The sequence below is a fragment of the Neoarius graeffei genome, chromosome 7 (genome assembly GCF_027579695.1).
Source record: "Neoarius graeffei isolate fNeoGra1 chromosome 7, fNeoGra1.pri, whole genome shotgun sequence".
NCBI classification, from domain to species: domain Eukaryota; kingdom Metazoa; phylum Chordata; class Actinopteri; order Siluriformes; family Ariidae; genus Neoarius; species Neoarius graeffei.
Genome location: NC_083575.1, coordinates 2,169,415 through 2,193,968, shown reverse-complemented (window position 1 = coordinate 2,193,968; position 24,554 = coordinate 2,169,415). Strand labels below are relative to the sequence as shown.

The 24,554-nt window shown below is 42.0% G+C and overlaps 2 protein-coding genes across 5 annotated transcripts in view; both read left to right on the top strand.

The window, feature by feature from the left end:
* The window catches only part of LOC132888995 (CD276 antigen-like), a 30,187-nt gene extending 8,939 nt beyond the window's left edge, over nt 1–21,248 (top strand). Inside the window, exons 2-4 of one of the 4 annotated variants that reach the window (XM_060925097.1) lie at nt 2,385–2,732; nt 2,845–3,135; nt 21,163–21,248. In XM_060925097.1, the coding sequence (XP_060781080.1) occupies nt 2,385–2,732; nt 2,845–3,135; nt 21,163–21,185 (662 nt within the window). In that variant the 3' untranslated portion in view covers nt 21,186–21,248. The other 3 variants (XM_060925096.1, XM_060925095.1, XM_060925094.1) reach the window with 3 other exon arrangements.
* Nucleotides 21,211–23,759, top strand: l2hgdh (L-2-hydroxyglutarate dehydrogenase). Its single transcript, XM_060925100.1, has 7 exons — nt 21,211–21,294; nt 21,417–21,579; nt 21,743–21,777; nt 22,216–22,383; nt 22,512–22,669; nt 22,797–22,928; nt 23,077–23,759. Exons 2-7 carry the CDS (start codon nt 21,423–21,425, stop codon nt 23,270–23,272), a joined length of 846 nt encoding a protein of 281 aa, XP_060781083.1. The 5' UTR covers nt 21,211–21,294; nt 21,417–21,422; the 3' UTR covers nt 23,273–23,759.
* The last annotated feature ends 795 nt before the right edge of the window (nt 23,760–24,554 follow it).

The following is a 24,554-nucleotide window of genomic DNA, read 5'->3' as shown; positions in this document are numbered from 1 at the left end:
AGGGGACAGTGTGTTTCTATCGGGGGGGTCACTATCTCGACGGTTCAATTTGGACTGTGGCGTCCCTCAGGGATCGTGTTTAGGACCTCTTCTTTTTGTCACTTACACATTGAAGCTGTTTAAAGTGATTAAGAATGATCTACCTGAAGCTCATTGTTATGCAGACGATACTCAGTTGTATCTTAGCTTCAAACCGGATTCCAGTTCCTCACAAGAAGAAGCTGTAAGTGCTATGGAGCGCTGTATCGAAAATATCAGATGCTGGATGATACATGACAGGCTCATGATCAATGATGATAAGACTGAATTTATACTTGTAGGAACGCACCAGCAGTTAAAGAAAGTAAACTCTGTAAAGGTAACTATAGGGAGGGAATTGATTGAGTCTCGCTCCAACGTAAAGAATCTTGGCTGCTGGCTGGACTCAAACCTGGGTATGTCAAAACACACACATTACGAACTTCTGTAAAGCAGCTTTTTCCATCTACACAATATAAGACATATAAAGAAGTACTTGTCTAAAGACTGTCTAGTTACCTTAACCCATGCCGTTATTACAAGTAGGGTGGATTATTGCAGTAGTTTGCTGTACGGTCTCCCTAAAGAGCAGATCGCCAAATTACAGCGAATTCAATATGCAGCCGCAAGGTTAATACTGAATGTTGGCAAATATTCACACATCACTCTGTCGTTGTATCAGTTGCATTGGCTACCCATACACTATCGTATCCAATTCCAAGTACTTTTAATTCCTTTCAAGGCCATCCATGGCTTCACACCATCATATATTTGTCAGCTTATTAACATCAAAGACAAATCGTCATACAGCCTGAGATCGAACAATGGCATTCTACTGAAGCGTCCCAATGGCAAGATGAGAACAACCCTTGGCGCACGTTCCTTCACAGCCGCAGCACCAACGCTATGGAACAGTCTTCCAATGACAATTAGGAACATAGAATTACTGACCGATTTTAAGAGCGTAAAAGACGTATCTATTCAAACAAGCTTTTACTGAATTTTATAAATCTTTTATTTGTATTATGTATAGCTTTATAAGAGTCATATATTTATATTTTGGAATTATTTATATATATATATATATATATATATATATATATATATATATATATATATATATATATATATTATGGCATGCCGTTCAGGAAATTAATCTTTGAATATATTGAATGAATCCCCGAATATATTGAATGAAACCTTGAATATATGGAATGAAACTTTGTATTCTGCCCCCGCTCCCACAGCTCGACAGACAGACAACAGGTCCAAGAAAAACTCTGACTCAGAGGAGAGTATTAGAGTATATTGAGAAACGCTGTAAAACTCGACAAACAAAATTTACAAATTAGTTTTATATGCAGAAAATACCGTTATACAAATATGATCCACGAGGGAAATGACTTTGTCACCGTAGCTTCGTTGCACATAAAAGAAGTAAACACTAATAAAACCACAAGCATTCGCCAGAGTGTTAACAATGTCTTTATTGTTTAAAATAGCCGCAACCAAATCCCGAGCCGACTGACTCATTTTTGCTGCAGGACGGCGGCAGTGCCTTCATGACGTCAGCCAAGTTTCATTCCATATATTCAGAGTTTCATTCAATATATTCGGGGATTCATTCCATATATTCAAAGATTAATTTCCTAAACGGCATGCCATAATATATGTATGTATGTGTGTGTGTATGTGTGTATATATATATATATATATATATATATATATATATATATATATATATATATATATATATATATATATGGATGGATGGATGGATGGATGGAACATGTAAATATTTTTATTGATTTTGTAACGAATGGTAAAGCGCTATTGATCTGCCATTGCTAAATAGCGCTGTATAAGTAATTTATTATTATTCAAATCGATGAAATAAATAAATTAATGGTGATGAAGAGGCTGTGTAATCTCTGAGCTGTAATTGCGTTGTTGAGACAGCAGAGGGCGCTCTAAAGCCCCGAACACACACCCAGAGGGAGCATGTGGAAGAGCTGCTGTGTGATTGTGGACTAATAGATTTCACAGTCAATCAGAGCTCTCTCTCTTTTACACACTGCTGAAAGATAAAGAAAAGAGAAGCAAATGGAGGCAGAACAAATGTTCAGAAAGAAAGGAAGGTTTGTTAACTTTTTTTCATTTTTAATAAAAGGATTGTCAGCTTTTTTTTAAATCAGACTTTCACATTGACATTAAAACTTTTCTACAGTTCTGCTTACAGTTTAAAATCCAAACCAGCAAAACCTGACTTTATCCAGTTAGACCGCTGCTTTATGACTGTTGAAGAACCTCAGACTGTTCATGGTGACATTAAGGTGAACTTTTTCCCTCCATGTTTGTCTCTGTAGCGGAGTTTGAGATCTCGGTACCCACTCGTGTGCAGACGGCTGTGTACGGCGAGTCGGTGGTTCTGTCCTGCACGTTCCCGGTGAGCGGCTCGTGGGACGCAGACAGCACTGAGATCATGTGGCAGCGAAACCTGGAGGTGGTCCACAGTTTCTTCAATGGCCAAGACCAGCCTCAGTACCAGAACCAGAGATACGCCAACCGCACCAGCCTGTTCCACCAGGAGCTGAAGAAGGGGAACGCATCACTCAGGCTGGACCGTACCATTGTGGAGGATGCGGGGGAGTACACCTGCTCCATCAGCACTCAGCTGGGCAGCCAGAGGAAGAGCTTCAGCCTCAAAGTAGCAGGTAATGATGCAAACTTTACAATCGAGGTTTAAATGTTAGCTAGCACTCAAAGAAATGTTCTTGGTTACCATGGAAACTGGTCAGTCAGTGCTCTTCTCTGCCCCTCCTGTAGCGTTCTACCCCGAGCCTCTTCTGCACATCTCTAAACTGAATGATGGCTATGTGGAGGTGCTGGTGACCTCAGAGGGCGGGTACCCCTCCCCCTTGCTGCAGTGGTTGATGGGAAACATGAGCGACATCACCAACGACATACACACGCAGCTGAGGCAGGACCAACACACACGTCTGTACAGCGTAAAGAGTAAACTGGACCTGAGCGGCACCATCAACTCCTCCATCACCTTCATCATGAAGAACCAAGATCTGGGCCAGGAGATCAGGAAGAACATCAACCTCTTCTCAGGTGGGTTCATCAGCACCACACGCCCCGGAGAGTTTTATTCCCTTTTACACCGCAGCAATTTGTCACTGTTACAGTTTTTAAAAACTGCAGTAGACATGAACTGTAACTGCTAGCACTCAGATGTGGACTGGAATAAATTTTAAAATGTGGATTGTAAAATGAACGTTTCTGAATGTTTTTGTTTTCCGGGAAATGGAGGATCTGACCAGAACAAACAGCGAGCAGTGATCATTGGATTTTCCGTTATTGTAGCTTCGTTACTTGCCGCGATCGTTTCAGTAATTATTATCCTTCGACACCGGATGATGAAAAAGGAGAACTCCCAAAATCCTCCAGAAACTCCTACAGAGTCATCAGCAGCTTCAAACCGTCCGACAGGAAGAGCGAACTGTTCAACAGATGACGCTGGGAGTGTTTCAGAAACTCTGTTAAAGGAAGATCTGAGGAGAGATGGTGAGATCAGAATAATAAATGGAGTGAGTTTATATTAGATATTTATTTAATTCTGCTCTCCACGAGCTGGCCTTGAGCTAAAGTCAGTGCTGGAGTCACTCCACAGGCTGCTCACATTAACTCCAGCTCCTGATGTCGAGAAAATGACTCGTGGAGGTTTTTCCACCTGCGTGGAGTCACGGCCTCGAAACGACGTCTCCATCCTGATCACGACCTCCTGTCAATCTCACTCCTGCTCCTGTACTTACACAACTGGGTTTGGGCATTGAACCCTTTGGGCATTAATATTATAATGAGCGTTCTATACGAGCATATTAATGGTGCGTCCCATCCGGGCTGAATTCTCTCGCCCCGTTCCCAGAGTTCCTGAGATGAGCTCCAGATGCACTGCAACTCTGAGGAGGATAAAAAGCTTCATGAAGACGGATGATGAAGAGAATCCTCGAGATTCTATAAAGAAATGGACACAGTTTAACTTTAGATTATTTTCATGTTTTTCTGTTCTTTATTTCATTGATTTTTCATCTCATCTCATTATCTGTAGCCGCTTTATCCTTCTACAGGGTCGCAGGCGAGCTGGATCCTATCCCAGCTGACTACGGGTGAAAGGCGGGGTTCACCCTGGACAAGTCGCCAGGTCATCACAGGGCTGACACATAGACACAGACAACCATTCACACTCACATCCACACCTACGCTCAATTTAGAGTCACCAGTTAACCTAACCTGCATGTCTTTGGACTGTGGGGGAAACCGGAGCACCCGGAGGAAACCCACGCGGACACGGGGAGAACATGCAAACTCCACACAGAAAGGCCCTCGCCGGCCACGGGGCTCGAACCCGGACCTTCTTGCTGTGAGGCGACAGCGCTAACCACTACACCACCGTGCTGCCCCTCATTGATTTTTTGTTTTTTATTTATTTTTTAAATCGCACTGATGACCTCACTGTGACCCAGATCACTGTTACCCCTTTTCCACCAAATCAGTTCCAGTGCTGGTTCTGGTTCACAACTCGTTCAACTTGCGAGCCAGCTGAGAACCAGTTTGCTTTTCCATAGCTTGCGGTGCTAAGGGAAGCCATGTCAGTTACGTCGCTGTATACGTCAGTTACGTCGTTGTATACGTCATTACATCGCTATGTTTGCGTAAACCTTGGCGCGAATATCGAAGCAAAAACAACACGGAAGAAGCAGCAGCAGCAACAACAACAATAATAATAATAATAATAATAATAATGGATGACTTCGCGTTTGTACAGCTGCTGCTTCTCGTCGCTTAAAAATGGCGATCTTTCGCGGTCTTGTTGTTGGTCTTAACAACTCCGCCCCCCCGCTGACGTAAGTGGTTCTTTCCTCTGGCCCAGCAGAGAGTTGGTGCTAGCCTGGAACCGTTTTTTCTGGCCCAGAGCCAGTTCTTTGTCAGTGGAAACAGAAAACCCGGTTCCAAACTAAGCACTGGCCCCGAACCAGCCCTGGAACTGCTTTGGTGGAAAAGGGGCATGTGTGAAACTGAGACTCCGCCCACTGTAAGTGGCCTCAGTTCTAGAATTTACTCTCTGCTTTGTCACTTTTTTTATGCATGTGTTTATTGTTTTTTTGTTTGCAAATTACAGCAAATCAGACAACAAAACATTTTTACATGCAACAAAGCGAACTTTTTCTCCCCATTCTCCCTCCCATTCCCTTCACCAAACAAGTAGAAGAAAGACTATGAAAAGTAAGATGAAAATAAAGCAAAGCAGAAAAGAAGCAATAAAATAAAGTTAAAACAAAAATAAACAACAACCACAAACAATTTTTTATATATATTTTTATATATAGACAAACACTGGAAACATTTGCACTGATTAATTTCAGGGGTATTTCTCATGACATCACACCACACATTCTACTCCCTCACAGCCTCCTCCTGCTGAAGCAAGAGACCAGCATTAGCATCATGTCTTAAACTAAAAAAAGGTCTCCAGATATCATCAAAAACACGCTGTTTCCGTCTAACAATGTTATCTTATCTTTTCCATCGTCATGTTTGATGCCATCTCTTTAATCCATCTTCCAATTCTTGGCCCATCAACATTTTTCCAATTAAGGGAGATAATACGTTTAGCTTGTAATATACACATCTACAAATCTGGATTCTTTACTTTGTAAGTGTGGGATAGTTGGATATATTCCCAGAAGGAAAAGCTTGGGGTCCCGTGGTAACTTCTTAGCTAATATTTGGTCGATCATATTAATAATTTCTTGCCAGAAGAATTTCACTTTCACACATTCCCATATGCAGTGGTACAACGTTCCCCTTGCTTCATCGCACTTAATACATGCATCAGGCAGGGCTTTACATTCACTTTTTTTGCTCACCGGCCACTGCGGCTAGTGGTTTTCCTGAGTCACTCGCCATTCAGCCTTTTCACTAGCCACAATTTTGTTGCCAGGAAATCGCAGTTTTTTCTTCACCATGATGCGTTAAAGTTCGGAAGATCTAGATTTAATTATGAATGGCAGCGTATAATGTATCTCTACACAGAGCCTAATCTAGGGCGCGTAATACGCGTTTTTAATCTGTCTGTCGCACATCCACTTTTTGGACACGAGAGTGATATCGCGTATCCAGAGCCGGCCCGTGGCATAGGCAATATAGGCAAATGCTAAGGGCACTGCGTCCATCCAGGGGCGCAGAAACGGGGGGAGAAAAATTACGACTTCCACTATTCTGAAAACGAGTCAGCATTATAATGTCTTAGCCTAATTTAATTGTACAGCAAAGCATGTAGTCAGGGTGCGATTTGTCTAAAAAAGCGGGGTGGGGTGGTGGTTGTTAATCATGAAACAATAAGCGCTCAACAGTGGTTCGCCCTGTCTATAGTGTGTCTTCGGGCGCGCAAGTGCGCATCCGCGGCTATTCTCTGTTTTGTCCATGTAATAGCCTAAGTGTTGTTGGCTAAAGAGTGTTTTTGCATAACGTAGATAACTGACATAGATCTGTTGCTTGTTTTGAATATGGCTGCACTTGGAGCAGTCTGTCGGTGTCGTTGAGCAGTCTGGGCTGAAGTAAAGGGCTTTTATGCACCGAACACGTTTCGCAGCGAGATATTCCAATGGTGCCTGGTATGTGTTTTTTTTTTTTTTTTTAAATAAAACAAAGTTGCTTTGTTGATCTGTGTTCTCATTAAAATGACAGTTTAGCAGCTCATTCAAGCAACCATGTTGCGAAGAGCTTCCTGGAGGAAAATATAATAAACGCGTTGAAAACAAGAAACAATCTCAGTGCGTCAAGACTGCAGGGAAACGAAACTAGCACTCAGATGTGTTCTCTTTACCAGTGCCGGCAATTGCCTAGAGCGCAGTGTGCCCAGGGGCGCCAAGGGCGACCAAAACCCCACCAAAAAGGAGGGATGGAGTTATTGAATGGAGATGTTACCAAGTGCATCAGTGGTGTACAGTGTTTTCAACCATTGTGCTGCCGAACTCTAGTACCGCGGAACACTAGTGTGCCGTGAGAGATCACCAAGTGTACCGTGGAAAATTATAGAATGACTGTATATTGTAAATATTGGCAACAGCGTTTTAGTTTCAGTCAACATTTTCTACTGGTGATGTGCCTTGAGATTTTTTCATTGAAAAAAGTGCGCTCTGGCTCATGAAAGGTTGAAAACCTTTTTTACAACACCTCTGATGCGGCTGGGGATGTAGAAATACGCGCTCCTTACCTCTGCTGTTACACTACCTGTGACAGTAGCTTCTGCTGAAAGAAGCTTTTCAAAATTAAAACTGCTGAAGACATACTTAAGGTCAACAATGAGTCAAGAACGTCTGAATGGGCTTGCTCTGATGAGCATCAACCAAGAGATCTCAAGAGAAATATCATTTGATGATGATATCAAGGAATTTGCCATTAGGAAGACCAGACGAGTCCCATTGTAATGTTACTTCAATAACAAAGTACCCATAATAGCACTTTTGTTTGAAAATACAGCCCATTGATGTCCTAACAGGGTGCTTAAGTTTGCACAATTTAGAATTGTAGAATTTTTTATTCATTTAATTTGTTAATTCTTCAGAGATGACTTAACTTTTAATAGCAAAAAAGAAACTAAAAATAATTTCTTGTTTATTGTCCATGCACTACATTTTGAACAGGGTGCGGAAGAGTTTTTGCCCATTATATGGAGATATGTACTGAATTTGTGTGGTCATTTTACTTTGTGACACTTTATGTGAATAATGATAACAATAATAACAATAATGAAAAAGATAAAAATGACTTCTTGTTTATTGTCCATGCACTGTACATTGTTTAATAGTAATAGAATAGAGTGATTAGATTAAAGTGTTATTTAGATGTTATTAGAGGGTTTTTTTCTGGGGGGCGCCAAAACTCAATCTCGCCTAGGGCAGCCAAAGACCTCGAGCCGGCCCTGCGCGTATCTATTCATTTTGTCGCGCATTTATAAGTAGAGAGCGTGTAGTCGCGTTTTACTGAATCTTGTGCGCATCAATTTGTCAGCACCAGCTAGCAAGCACTGCGGTAAATACAGCGTTGTTTACACACCAATCGGAAAATATCGGAAAGGACCGAAGTATTCCGAATGGTTTATTTAGCGGGTAAAACAGTTTTGTGAACTATTATATCATTGGTCACTGAACTGGAAGACAGTGTATCTCAACCAATCGTGTGAAGTGTTTTAAAAATACCCAAGAGCACATGGCACATCGTTCTGTCTCATCCAAACAAGTTTGTATACAAATATGATCTTAGAGTAATTATATGACAGTGTGAAGACATACCAAGTCATTTGATTCTGATTGATAATGGTTTTTGAAGTTTGAATTTGATATTATTTTCCTAATGCCAATATACAATTAGTTTGATAATGTTTGGTAGGCTATTATGTAAGTTTTATTTAAAAATATTATGAAATGTTTAATCTGTTCTTGTGTAATTGTAGGTACTGTAAGATTGTAAATGATAGAGATTATATACTTTTTAGGAAGTCTGAATTTTGAGATTATCTCCAGTCATTTATGTCAAAATCTAGTTTAAACACGGATTGTTTAATGTTTTTCACTTTCAGGAAAGGTGGTCTGAGCAAAACAAATGATAGCATTTTTAAATATTTGATAGTGATTTTATTTTATTCAGAAAGTCAGATTTTTCATCTTATTAATTAATAGTGGCAAGACTACATGGATTTTAGACAACTATATCAAATGATGCAATATTAACCTAGTCATGTTTGATATGCAGTATTATACTACTGGTGGTCAAACTGGTAAAAATAGGCTAGTCACATGATTTATAGTAAAACAGTAACCTAGTCATATCACAGAAAACTAGTCATATTTGTAAGGTTTTGCAGTATATAATTCTTCATATAGTTTTTGATTTAAAATCTTTACATTTTTAAAGTTCAGATCTGATCATAATGTTTGTGCAATACTATAAACTGTGGATAAGTGTTTGCTGATATGGTTTTCATATCACTGTATTAAAGGATATGTATAGTGCCTTAATTATGATATTATATAGATTAACATCTGATATGAATGTTTGTTACATGTATTTAGTTTTATTAATAAAACTGTTCTGTTTATAGATGTACTCTTAAAAATATCTACCAATATATTACTTATTTTTCTGTCCCCACTAACTGGAACAAATGAGGGATATTTTTACCCATGTTAATATTTTCTGTCCCCCGTTTCTACAACTAGTGAGGGATCTGTCCCCTATTTTCAAATTCCTAGATTAGGCTCTGCTACAGTAGCACTCAAGTATTCAGTGCTGTTAAGGTCGCTCCCTATATGAAAACATGCAACCAGTTCAGACAAAAATATAAACAGAGTATTCTGTTAATTGAACTCAAATTCAAGCCCCTTACAATATGAAATATCGTATAATATGAAAAATAACATTCAGTACAACTGAACTGATTCTAACATTAAAAGTCCAATTCAAAACATTTATCACTGAAAAACATTTGATGTTTTGATATGCAAGTATTATGTGTATTATCAAATATTATGTATTATCTATTAAGTGTGTGTGTGTGTGTAGAGAGAGACATTAAATGTCCTCATTACATTCATCATCAGATGAGTCTGAATGGTCCATGAAAAATGGTCTTTGTGACCTGAGGCTTCCAGCAGGCCGCAAGTTGATAGCTGGGGCGGATCAACTTCTTTCCAATCGCGTGAACGTTTCTAAACAGCAGCTCCATCCTCTCCAGCTCAGCCGACTTCATGACAGCCAGGGACTGAAAGCAATGCTGTCCTGTAGTGACCAGCCGTCTTCGCCTGTTTTGATGTTATAGTACCGATGTGTGCATCTGACTTTTCGTGGTCCTTTATAGTTTCGAGTTTAAAATGACTGGTGCCTGTCTTTGCCAGACTTTCTACAGTCTTCGCAGTACAGGGTATTTTCGGTTTTGCTATGAACTAGCCAATCTCACCCGAACTTCCATTTGCCATTGAACTGTCTTATCTTCCTATTAGTGTCTTGTTCATCTCCATGGCCATAGCCAGCTCTGAGGCCACCGCGGTCCGGACCTCTGTCATTTTTAAGAACCGAAAATACATTTGTACGCTAAATATTCAACTGGATAAGAAAATGAAGAATAACATTAAAACATCTCCGTAAAAAGTGCATTGTTAATTCTGTTAAACGTTGAATCTGTCTTCTGTGTGTTCAGTGCGCACAGCTCTGAGACCAAGAACACACAAGCGAATGAGTGCACGACTCGGGGGAGGAACGCAGTGCAGCAGACACGGGGTTTCCATGGTGACCATCAGTGCGCTTTCATCAAGTTGTTCAATTTACATTTTCGAAGCAGCACAGTTGTAGTCTGCCTTGTTTGTGATTTTTAAAAATAAATCATTCGATAAGCCAAAGCAATAGAGTGGAAAGTTTCAACTTACGTTTGCCTTGGATAACTTTGCCTAAAACATGGTGGTGTATACTGATTTTTTTTTTCCCAGAATTATTTTTTTGTAGGTGTAACGGATGCCAGATACTGTCAGACTGCTGTTCCCGTTTACATTGTTCATTCTGTTTATATTGTCATTCATCACATTTAAATTTATACCGTTAATTCTGTTCACACTGCCACATTTGCACTTTCTGGATTGCCACTGTCTTTTCTTAGATAGCTTTAGCTTGTGTGAAATAACCCCCCCCCCCCCCTTTAAAGTTTATATCTCATCTCATCTCATTATCTGTAGCCGCTTTATCCTTCTACAGGGTCGCAGGCGAGCTGGATCCTATCCCAGCTGACTACGGGCGAAAGGCGGGGTACACCCTGGACAAGTCGCCAGGAAGTTTATATCTTGTACCTATATTTTATTTTTCATGTTTATTACTGTTTGCACCGCGGATAAGAGGGAAACGCAATTTCAATTCTCTGTATATCCTGCACATATGGCATTATTGACAAAGTTGACTTGAACTTGAATTGTTAATGTATCTCAGTTCCATAGGCTACATGGTTAGGGGATCTTTTGTCCTCATTGCTTGGGCCAGATCAAACCATTAAACAAGCTTAAACTATTCTTACTCTTGCCACATAAATGTTTTTTTTTTCTTTTCAAAACTGATTTTATTCAAGACCTGTGATGACCTGGCGACTTGTCCAGGGTGAACCCCGCCTTTCGCCCGTAGTCAGCTGGGATAGGATCCAGCTTGCCTGTGACCCTGTAGAACAGGATAAAGCGGCTAGAGATAATGAGATGAGATTCAGTTCAAACACCATTAAAAGTAATTTCAGGAATAGATCTCTTGTGTGATGTGTAATTCACCCTCTCATTTAAATATGGCGGAAATGTTTGGGCGCGCACTTTGCGCATCACGGACCTCGGTGATTTTAAAATGCTGCTCTGGCCCTGATCATCTCTGCCCCTTTTTCCCTCAGCAGCAGGGTTTGAAACTCCAGCTATGTGCCGCCACATAGTGCGCTTGTCAGTCGTCAGCAACTTTGTTGCTTCGTTCATTAACCGCAGGTTACCGCATCACTGATTTTATCTGAGACGTTAACGAACGTTCTAAACAATTCTAACATGTTGTCAGAATGTTTATGCAGGGGTTCATGGGAGTTGTAGGCGCGTAATATGACATTGCAATGCGTTTATTATATCAGATGCCTTCAGAGAAAACTACAATTAAAATATATTGTCATACCACAGAATAAACCACCCGCCAAAGTGGGACTAAAGTCATTACCCGCCAAAGTGGGACTAAAGTCATTACCCGCCAAAGCTGAATTTTACCCGCATTTGGCGGGTGGGCAGGTGCTAATGTAAAACCCTGGTATCAGGGATGTTATTATTAAACTTGTGCAATTTGACTGGGGTTATGTATGTGCGCATCAGCCATTTATACTGAATAAGTTTCAGATTGCTGTTAATTGTTAGTTTCTGAGCTTTCATACATGCCTCTTTCCGGTCTTGTAGTGATATTTCATCACCTATATCTTCCATCCACAGTCTCAACTTATGCTTTGAAGATTCATCAGACCTGGACATGAATAAATTGTACAGGGATGAAATTAAACCTTTATCATAATGTCTTACAATTGCTGTCTCTAATAAGGAAGTAACAGGTATGTCCAATTAATGGTTTTGAGATGACGATATAAAACTCCTAATTTGAAGGTATTTAAAGAACTGTGTTTTTGGGATGTTATATTTGGTTGATATTTCTGAAAAGGACATAAATACATCTTTTCCGTACATATCTTGCACTTTCCTCAATCCTTTTTCAGCCCATGTTCGAAATCCTGGATCGCTACTCCCTGGTTTGAAATTGGCATTTCCCCAAACAGGACTAAAACGTGACCAAGACGGATTGATGTTCAAATATTTACAAGTATCAAACCAAATGTCAATCATATTTAATACAATAGGGTTATCTGTATTTTTCCTCAGGCTTTTCCGGTCCGCTGAGTACAAAAACAAGTGAAGTGGTGAGCTAGACCTCACTGAGCAGGATTCCAAGTCTATCCAGGCAGGGGTGTTTTCAGACGAGAAATAAACCTAATGGACCGCATCTGAGCTGCCCAGTAGTACCACTGGATGTTTGGGCATTGAAGGCCTCCTCGAGCATATGGAAGATATATTAAGGATAAACGTAATCTTGGACGTTTATTTTGCCAAATAAAGTTGGTAAAAGGTTTTCTCGTTCTGGTAAATAAAGAAGAGGGAGGTGGTAGGGGGATATTTTGGAATAAATAAAGGAATTTAGGAAGAATGTTCATTGTTAGGATATTTATCCTGCCAGTCATTGAAATTGATAATGATGTCCAGCGCTCTAGAGACGAGGTTGTAGTTTCCTGCAGTGAGTCATAATTTATTTGAGAAATTTTATTCACCTCAGGAAAAATCTTTATGCCCAGATATGTGAAATTATCTGTAGAGCTAAAAGGAGAAACATGAACATTGCCATTTCTCCTATCTGACTCATTAAGCAACATTATAGAAGATTTTGAGTAATTGATTTTGTATCCAGATATTTTTCCAAAGGTTTCAATAAGATCTTTAAGTGCTGGAATGGAGCTATTCAAATTTTTAAGAAACAAAATCACGTCGTCAGCAAAAAGTGCTATCTTATGCTTCACCTGACCCTCCAAAATTCCATGAATATCTGTTTGCATCCTAATTGCTATGGCAAGTGGTTCTACTGCAAGAATAAACAGTAATGGAGATAGAGGACTTCCTTGCGGGCAACTTCTAGAAATATTAAAGGGTTTAGAGACCACATTATTGGTTGAGACTTCTGCAGTAAGTCCTGTACAAAGCAATCTGACCCATTTACAAAATGTATCTCCAAAGCCAAAGCGGGTAAGCACTTCGAACAGATAAGGCCATTCGACCCGGTCGAAGGCCTTCTCCGCATCAAGTGAAAGCAGGGCTGTGTCTTTCGCCGCTCTTTGACTGTGTAGAATATTCAGTACTCGCCTGACAGTATGAAACCCTTGTCTACCTTGGATAAATCCATTTTGATCTCCTCCCACCAGCCGAGGAAGCCGGCCTTCTAATCTTCTTGCAAGAACTTTGCATAGTATTTTTGTATCTGAATTTAGGAGGCTAACTGGCCGCATATCTTCACATTTTGTATTTGGTTTTCCCGGTTTTGGAAGCAGTGTAATTTGGGCAACTCTCATGGATGTAGGAAGGAGACCATTCCTGAAGGATTCCTGAAACAACTCAAATAAGGGTGTCGGTAATTTGGATTGAAATATCTTATATAGATCTATAGGAATGCCATCGAGGCCTGCTGCTTTTCCAGCCTGCATAGAGCCTATTGCATCTGCTATCTCTTGTTTTGTTATTCCTTCATCTAAAGTCTTACTCTCCTCTTCAGAAAGTTTAGGAATATTACGATCATTCAAAAATTTTATCTGTCCATCCAGGCTGGAAGAGCACCCAGAGCGATACAGTCTCTCATAGAAGACCCTGAAAGTCTCACTAATTTCTTCAGGAGTCACAACAGTTTTACCATTTGGAGCTTCTATAGAATTAATTGACCTTTCTGTTTGTTGTTGTTTAATGCGCCATGCTAATATTTTCCCAGACTTTTCCCCTTGTTCATAATATGATTGAGTTACAATATTAAAGTTGGCAGCTGCTTTGTTGGCTGATAGTTCATTATACTGGGATCTAAGAGCAAGAAGTTCTGTATGCTTTTCTGGTGAGCTAGATTTATTTTGATAGAGATCAGTTTCAAGTTTTTTAATTATCTCTTCTAGCATCCTCATTTCAAATTGTGCTCTCTTTTTTTTTGAACTAATGAAACAAATGATTTGACCCCTGACGAAGGCCTTAAATGCCTCCCACCTTATACTAGCCGAAGTCTCAGAAGTGTTACATTGGAAATACAGGTCAATTTGTTTATCTAAGAAATCTACAAATGCAGGGTCTAGAAGCCACTCTGGTTGGACGCGCCATTTGGGGGGTGTCTCTTACAAGCTTGACATCATATATCAAGGATACTGCTGCATGGTCAGATAGGACTATGCTGCTATATTGGCACTCTTTAATTTTGGAAACAAGTAATGCTGAAACTAGGAAAAAATCTATTCGTGAATGAGTTTTATAAGTGCTAGAATAGCAGGAGTATTCCACTGCCTCTGGTTTTCCATATCTCCATATATCCAGTAGATTTAACTCTTTCATAAAATGGTGTATTGTCTTCCGCGACCTGGTATGAGTGTTATCAAAGCCTGATGATCTGTCCCCCGATGGCTCTAGTGTGCAGTTGAAGTCACCAGCTACTACATAGTGTCCAGAAAGATTTGACATTGTCAGGAATAAATTGTTATAGAATTTGGGGTCATCTTCATTTGGCCCATAAACATTTATCACATTTATTTATATTTTCAGATAATAAAGTACCTTGGACCATGATATATCTGCCAGCAGGGTCCCCTATAACATTATGGATTTGGAGGGGGACTGACTTATGGATCAATATCATGACTCCTCTAGCATGAGTGGTATAAGGAGCAGAGAAAACTTGGCCCTGCCACCTTTTTCTTATCTTAGAGATATCCCCACTTAGCAGATGAGTTTCCTGTAAGAAAATTATTTTTGACTGTAAAAATTGTATCCTACTCATCACTTGCTATATCTTTGCAATTTTATTCAAACCTCTCCAGTTCCATGAGGTGAATTTTAGCTTAAAACTCCCCGTCATGAATTATTTGGTTCGTATTGATAATGTATTGGAGAAAACACCCCCGAAAGAAGCATAATAAGAGAGAAAAAAAGGGGAAAAAGAGAGGGAGAGAAAAAGGACCCCCCATACCATGTTGCCATGGAAACAACTCCTCTCCTCTTCTTCTTCTTATGACAATTTTGTCCCCCACCTCTCTCTAACTTTTTCGTCTTTTTTAACTCTAACTGCTCGTAACTATACTACACTAACCATTTAAACTACAGTTCTTATTACTGAACAGTGCAACTTTTTCAACTTCAACACAAGGTTGTATTAAACTAACTGACAGAGCGTAAACATCAGGGCGAACTGTCAGATACCTGTTATTCATCAGTGAGGATGGGTAAATTACTCAAGCAACTTAACACTTAACTGTTGCTGGTCTTTTCTTTTCGTCTTTTATTACAGTCCGTTTTAAATCCAGTCTTTCCCGATGGGGCAAAGGTGAAATAAACAGAGATCCCATCCTCAAGTCCATTCTAATCCCTCAGAGACTGGAGAAAGTTGTCCGCCTCAGCCGGAGTTTGGAAAAGGTGAGAGCTGTCGTCATGCGTCACCAGGAGCCGCGCTGGGAAGATGTTCCTGTGTTTATTGATCCCCTTATCGCGCAGCTTCTTTCGCACATCATCGTAGCTGCGCTGCATTCTGTGCACTCCAGCAGAAAGATCCGGGTGAAAGCGAACTTGCTCGTTGTCATAAAGGATTTTCCCTTTAATTCGTGCTGCCTTCAGCACTCGCTCCTTGTCTCTGAAATTCAAGAATTTCATTATGAGAGTCCTTGGGCGTCCCGTCCTTGAGTTAGGGGGAAGAGTGCCGATTCTATGCGCCCACTCGATTACCGGAGCCTCTCGCGGCTCGAGCCCCAGGGCTCCCGGCAACCACCTCTCCATAAATGCTACGGCATCTTGGCCCTCTGCTTTCTCCGGGAAACCCACCAATCTCACGTTGTTGCGTCTGCTTCTACATTCCAAGTCATCACCTTTATCAGTGAGAGTTTTAACGGTGTTTCCCAGCGTGTTGACTTTGGTTAGTAGCTCATTAACGTTATCTTCCGCATCTGAAATCCGTTGCTCAGCATGTGCAATGCGCCCCGTGCATTCCTGCACCTGCTTTTTCACATCGGTAATCATTAGCTGCACAACGTCGATTTTCTTGTAAAGACCACTTTTCAATGAGATTATGGCTTTCATAATATCTTCGTTAGTTTTCTTGCCTGGATTAGCTGTTTCCCCGGCGTCCTCTTCCTCGACGTCCTCCTCCACGAGTGACAAGGCATCGTTCATTTCTTCTCCCTCGGAGTGTTTGTCTTCTTGTCCTTGTTTTTGTTTGTCCTTTTTGTTGGCCTTTGGTGGCATTTTTATATCCAAGTACTGTGATATTCGCGTTGCTTAAGTTTAAATCAAGTTCTGGTTAGTTTTATAGGATTTATTACAAGCTGGCAGCAGAGCTCAAAAAGTCGTGACTACCTAGCACGTCGCCATAACCGGAAGTCCTTCCTGCTTTGTCACTTTGAGGGAATTCTTCCTTCACGAGTTTAAAATGTGAAAATAAACTAAAGAGCTACAGAATAAATATAGAAGGGAAACAGGAAGAGAGATTTGGGTGAGGGACTGAAACTGACTCTCATCATATTACTGCAGTCAAGGTCAACAATTTTCTCGTCCATCACAAGTAGGAGGAGAAATTTCTCACAAAAATTACACATTAAAATAAAATGGAGAGCAAATTATACAGCGCTCTCGTGTCTGACACTGTAAATATGTAATGTTCTGTATGTCTTTTGATTTGGGGACTGTGTGTGTGTGTGTAAAATTTAGTCTAAAGTTATCCAGTCATTTCCAGACTTTTCTCTTTATCCCTCCCTCCCCGTTTCACTCTTCACTGTGACACTTCTCTTTCTCGATCTCTTTCCTTCTCTCTCTGCCTTCGCATCTTTCTTTTCTCCTCTTTCTCTACAGGTCTCTCACATCACTGTTTTGAGATCTTTTTTTTTTTTTTTAAATCTCACATAACTTTTGGATTCAAATCCAGTGGCGGGTCCTGAAAATTTTCTCAGGAGGGGCAATTTATCCAATAATGTCACAAGGTGACTCATTCAACAGGTACATTATAGGTAGCCAGACATTATTGACTGTTTTCTCTCTGCATATCACAGTTCCATGCCACTTCTGTCCACTAGATGGCAGCACATTACAGAAATCTTTTCCCTGTAGCTACCTAAGCTATTGAGGTTTTTCACCTGACGTCACAGGGTCATGTGACGCCCCGGTGTCCGCCATTTTGAACGGCAAGCTAGCTAATGTCAACATCATAGTACCTAGTATGTTACTGTAGCAACGTTTACGTTCAGTCATTTGGATGACTGTTAAAACCTTTCAGTCTCAAGTTTTTCCTTTACTGTATTTACTAGTTTACTGAGCCAGCCAGCCCCGGAGCGCTAGCTAGCTAGCGCCAGCCAGCCAGCCCCGGAGCGCGCTCAGTAAACTAGTAAATACAGTAAAGGAAAAACTTATAACGGGCCATGTCTCAACAGACTAAGAAGTTATTTCAATGACATTTAATAATATTTTGTTTATCCTGAGGACCGAAAGTAAATGAAAATGTGAACAAATCTTAGCTGTCAGTGAACAATCCTGGTGGAAGCAGGTAAACGTCGTTCTCTAAGCCTGCTAACCTCAATTTTTGCAAATACCTCTCCCTCTGCTCACCCTGTAAATGCCCTACGTCGCTGGATAGTGAAGGTGTTTTCTGCATCTCGCTCCTTTTTCTTTTATGTTTTTCATTTGTCGCCTTCCTCGCATTCAAAATGATTTGAGCCGTGACGTCCAAAATGGCAGCATCACATGACTTGGTCACGTGAGTGAAATACCTCAATAGGCTGTGGTGTAAAGTTGCAAACAACATTCACAATCGAAGAATAGTTTGGCTCCACAATGACCAATTACGCCCTATTCACTATTCACATTATTTCAATATTGTATGATGTGAATGATATCTTTATAAAAGATATGTCCAACCACTAAATAAGAAAGGAAACCATATTTTTAAAAAATGTATTTATTTGCCAATCTTGAAAGTACTGTTCTACAGAATGTTCTGTAAATAGATTTTGTACTTCAAACTCCATGACCAGCAAGAATTTTACAGACTGTGCAACTTAAAGACAAACAGGAAAGTGCACTTACTGTAACAAAACATTGTAAATAGTTGGCTAATAACAATAGCAGCTGAATAAATAGATGAGTGGATCTTTAGATCTTGCAATTACTGGCATTTACCAAGGATATTACCAAAGTGCTAACTCTCAGAGCAAAGTGTGGCAAATATAAAAATGCACATTGAAAACATCAAAAGTGAACGGATTCTGTGAGTGTGTGTGTGTGACGAAGTCAACCAAACCCAGAAAAACACCACGGTGTCTTTGCCTCGTAGAGCTAACTCGAACACTCCACAAAATTTCACGCATTGGATGAGCCGGTTTAATATGTGCCTGTTCTTGCTCACCTCATAATTGTGGCGGTGAACTGCTAGCCTGTAGCCCTCAGCCAGCTGTGTAGCGATGTTCACTCTCCCAAAAGCTGAAAATTTCAGGCAGCTGCCCATGTGAATCTTTGACTCATGTTTTTTTAATTTCTCCGACAAATGATGCGTCTGAAACTCCAGTGACCGTCCAAGCAGTGTTGTCCGTGGAGCCCCTCCAGGGTGGGAAAGTAAGCAGGGGGAGCAGAAAACCGCTGAGGCGTCCTCGCAGCCAGTTCGCCAGGATTTGCGCTGGGACCATGTTGAAGTAAAACCTCGAGTATATGATTCCCCCCCTTGTCGAAATTTGTTTTATGTTTAGATTTGGTCGAGGGGGGTCCAGCTTGTTTTGTTGCCAATTTAGCTCGATTTGATCGCTGACTAAATGGAACTTCTTTTAAGGACCGCACGGAACTGCTTTCCGCATCCATCTCACCTCAGAGACTGAGCGGCTCGAATGCAACTTTGCCGCGCTTCGCAGTGATGAAAGCATGTTAGGGAAAGCCCCCCCGGAACCCATAGAGATTGCACTGAAGTGTCAGTCAGGAGAAAAAAATATATTAACATGGGACTCTATCAGTGAACTCTTGGGCAATTTTCAATGTGACTGAAATCGCCCCAAAGGGGCGGTATTCTAGAAGCAAGACCACCCTGATTGGACAATGATACCCAGAGACAGATAGAGCAGCACTGGTGAAAGTTTGTTTAAAAAAAAACATTTTTTTTTCGTTTTGGCAGTGCATCGCCCAATCGCCCTTATGCACCACCCGCCCTTGCTCGGCAGACTGTGTGGAGGAGATCATCACCTGGTGAGTCAACGGGCAGGAAGGCGGAGCTAGCAAAGCGTTTGTGGAGCGCGACCAGGGTACAGTGCACCATGTGGAACACTGCTGGCCATCCACTGGATCCCGATCTCGCTCCAGCTGTCCTGATTCTGTCTCACCCCTGGACCCAGTGAGGGTGGGGCGAGAGAGTGAGACTGATGGCTGCACAACTCTCCCTCACTCTAATCCAAATCACACGCGAGTCATGGCTTCATATTCAAATTCATGTCCTGAGGTGATGAGCAGGTGGTGAAGCAGCCGGTGCAGAAACACCATGAGCTGTAGTCACGAACCTGCACACAGGTGGCCGGGGTATCGGGTCGCTGTCTGCTGGAATGAAGCAGCAGTGGAGTTCAGCAGCCCCCTGGGTGTCTGATCAGCCCTGTTTAGGATTCACTCTGCTCACCCCCATGGAGGAAGAGGCTAGAAAAGGTGCCTCAAACACAGCCTGCTTCACCTCACCCTGACCAGCACAGTGCGGCTGGAGGGGCTCCCACTCAGCCCTCGACATGCAGCAAAAAGAGAGTGAAGGTGCTCGACCTTGGCCCTTGGAATGTGCGCACTCTACTACAGCACCTACCCACGCGCGCCCGACATGTGGGCATGCCCTCAAAGCCCGCGTTGGCCTCATCAGTCACCTCTGGACTCACAACCGCCACCCACCAAACTGAAGTCACGGTTATCTTCGACTCTGAAGGACGAACATCAGATACTTTCTGTTTATTATTCCCCGCCCAAACGAAGTTCAGTGAGGGATGTAGAAACGGGTTCTGTCCGTCTGGTTGCGTTTTTGTTTCCAGGCCATATCTTTAAAACTACTGAAGATATCTTCATGAAACATTTTGTATAAATATCAAGTGACATGTGAACTGGTGCCTTTTGCTATTTTGGATGTTTGAAAAAAAGTATTTTTCAAATTTTTACATAGAAACTAAGTCAAAATCTATTTTTAAGAGCGATGTTGGTTTCCGGAGCATACTGTATATCCAAAACTATTCATCATACGGATTTGAAACTTGGTATACATGCTAAAAAGGTGCTGTAGATGTGCCTTTTCATACTAAAATTTGAGAAATTTTAATTTTTCATGTTTCCATGGAAACAATTTCAGACTTAGTCTCTCAGGTTAGTCTTAGGGGTCGGTTTTGTTTCCAGAGCAGAACTTGAAAACTATGAGTGGTTTGGTCTTGAAAGTTGGTAGATGTGTTGATTAAGTCATGTATATGTGTCTTTTGATGCTAAGAGAAATTTAACTTTCTAGCTCACCTGGACCGAAGGTCTGGTGGGTTTATTATGCCATGGGCTGCTGAGGTCAGTGTAAAGAGGTCGGGTTGGTTTCCTGCAGCAGAACTTGAAAAATGTGACAAATAATATCTTGACGGTTGGTATATAGGGTGGGGGATAGAGATGATTCTGTCTTCTTGTTATGAAACACTTGAGCTCACATGCTGTTCTTCTGTGTGTGTAATACTCCACCCTGTGTGTGTGTGTGTGTGTGTGTGGTGTGTGTGCACGCGTTCAGTTGATTGTAGCAGTGGACAGTGAGGAGGCTCCACGACTGAAAGCTCTGTATGAACGTGGACAGAAGAACAATGTGAAAGACCTCACACTGATCAGCGCCAGAGAGATCAGAGAGAGAGAACCTTACTGCAGGGTAGCGTGCCCGTCTGTCTGTCCGCCTGTCTGTCTGTCCGCCTGTCTGTCTGTCTGCCTGTCTGTCTGTCTGCCTGTCTGTCTGTCTGTCTGTCCTTACCCTTCTCTTTCCTGTGCGTGTAGGGGATCATGGCCCTGGACTCACCCCACACAGGGATCGTGGACTGGCGTGTGGCTTGTTTATCGTACGCTGCAGATTTCCAGCAGGCTGGAGGCTCCATCAGAACCACATTCACCGTCTCAGACATCCAACCTGCAGCACAGAGTCCAGCTCAGAGCTCTGAGGGTCTCTCTCTCTCTCTCTCTCTCTCTCTCTCTCTCTCTCACACACGTTACGGATATGTTAAAACACAAATACAGTAATAACGTCAGCGTCACTCCTGAAGCATTCTGGGAAAAGCAATGTTCAGTGTGTTAAAGTCGTGATTTTGTGTTTTGTACGATTTCAGGTCTGAAATATCCGATCATCATCAGGAGCTCGGAGGTGTGTGAGATCCTGACCAGTGATATCCCAGACATCCCAGGGCCAGTCAAGGCGGAGCCTCAGTTCGACTTTATCAGCCAATTATGAAGTGTTTGTGTCCCAGCTGAGGAGACGCTCACACACGGTTTCATAAAGCGCTGGGTTTAATGAATAATTAATCTCCTGTTCACGATCTCGCTGTGTATTGTGTGTAGCCACTGATGGGCAGCTCAGTGAAATGGCTAACTGGCTAACATGGCGTGTTGGAAAGCTGAGCTAATTTTGCTAAACTCCTACAGTGTATAACTTTAACCAGTGGGAATATCATGGAATCAAGTTTGTGATTGGTTGATCAGACTGACTTCAGGCTCCGCCCTTGTTGACCCAGAGACACCTGTCACTCCATAAAATCAGGACATGCACATACGTGTGTGTGTGTGTGTGTGTGTGTGTGTGTAGGGAGAGGAGGTGCGTTGTCGGTTCGTGTTGACGTGTGCTGGTCTTTACTCTGATCGTCTCTCGGAGATCTCCGGCTGCAGCGCCGAGCCACGCATCGTCCCCTTCAGAGGAGATTACCTCGTGCTCAAACCTGAGAAAAACTACCTCGTCAAGGGCAACATCTACCCTGTGAGTGTCTTGGTGGGTGTGGTTAGAGCGAGTGGGTGTGGTCAGTGTCCTGGAATTCCCTTCAAGTCCTATGTTCATATTTGAGCTGTATTCTCCAAATAAATGTGTATGTGTGTGTGTGTGTGTAGGTTCCAGATCCTCGGTTCCCATTCCTCGGTGTTCACTTCACCCCCCGAATGGACGGCAGCGTGTCGCTTGGACCAAATGCCGTACTGGCGTTTAAACGTGAGGGATACACACTTACTGACTTCAACACCCACGACTTCACCGACGCACTCGCCTTCAGGTAACACACACACACACACACACACACACACTTCATCTATCTTTCTTCTTTTTACAGCAGTGAAGCAGTTATGAAAAAGGGGGATTGTAACTGTGCTGTATGTTGTACTGTGTGTGTGTGTGTGTAGGGGTCTGCAGAAGTTGGTGATGAAGAACTTGAGGTTTGGTGTCGGTGAGATGTACAGAGGGATGTTTATCAGTGCGCAGGTGAAACTCCTGCAGAAGTACATCCCTGATCTTCAACCAAGTGATGTGGTCAGGTACAGAACACACACACACACACACACACACACTGGTGAAATCAAGGTGTCCCAAACTACACATTCAAGTACACTGTGTATCCTTGTCTGTCTACTTGGGAATTCATTGTGTGTGTGTGTGTGTGTGTGTGCGTGTGTGTGTGTGTAGGGGTCCTTCAGGAGTGCGTGCTCAGGCTCTGGATCGTGACGGTAACCTGGTGGACGACTTTGTGTTTGATGGCGGTGTGGGAGAGCTCGGTAGCCGAGTGTTACACGTACGAAACGCACCGTCACCTGCAGTGACCTCCTCCCTCGCCATCGCCATGGCAATCGCTGATGAACTGGAGGCCCGGTTTGTTCTGTAGACACACCCACAGCTGTGATGTCATTAAAAGGCACCATCAGAGAAGCGCGCGCATGTGTGTGTGTGTGTGTGTGTGTGTGTAAAATACTAGTCAAGTGCTTCACCTACTTCAGATCTGATGTCATTGCTCCACCCCCGGTGACATCATAGACATTGTTCTATTGGCTGATCTCACTCTCATGACCCTGCTAAGACCTCGTTACTGATCGGAGTGTCGTTATCACTGCGCTGTGATGGTTCTGTGCACACAGTGGGATTAAACTATTCTCATTTTATAAGTCAGATGAAATTATTTATCAGATGAGCGATCCATCATGTTGTACGTCAGGGATTTTTTTTATGTCCTGTGTGTGAGTGAGCTGAGAGTGAACTGGAATGTAGGTGCTGTTTTAATGATGCTGATAACATTTTATAGTTTTGAGAGGTTTGGGGAAATGATTGTACCGACTGTACTGATGAATAAATTAATATTTTTATTCTTTTAGAAAGATCGGTGTTCTGAGTCCATAGCCTTTTAAAATTAGACCTGTGTGTGTGAGTGATGAGACACCCTGTAGTGTCCCATCCCGGGTGAAGTGTCCCACCTCATGCCCAGTGTTCCCAGGATCGACTCCAGATCCCTCACCAACCCGACCAGAATAAAGCTCTCCCTGAACCTTCCACTGATGTCCACATGGAGGCACGGTGGAGCTGCTGATGGTTTGATTATTGACCCAGGGGGACACTGCAGTAGCGTCCCGACTGAACCCTGAGGAACTGTATGGTGCGTCAGGTTGTAGTTTTTCATCATAAATCGAAAGGCTGCAGTCCTGTACAGTGAATAATGTTCACGTGAGCAGAGAGTCATGTAATTACTCCATGGTAATAACTGAGGTTTTGACTCCAGGACTTCATGCGCCAACTTGAGAAGTCTGAGTCTCCCAACCCTCTTATGAGGCGAGACCCTCTTTCTCCTCTCGTACAGCACACAGCAGCTGAACATTAATTGTAAGCAGTAAACCAAATCATCAGGAGTTTAATACGTGTGCACAGTGATCCACATAAACCAGCTGTTCCTACATCTGTTCCAGCACTGAGATGTAGAAGGAAGACCTGATTCAGTATATCCAGTGGAAAGTACAGAAGTGTCTCCAACAAACTGATAAATGTGACCAAGTGGAGGCCTGTGTAGGTGCAATAGGTTTATCAAATCAGTCTCGTGTAAAAAGGGATCAGTCTCGTAAATTCAAGTGTCTAATAGTTTATAGCTAAACTATTAAAATCAAGAATAACTTAGTGATGTT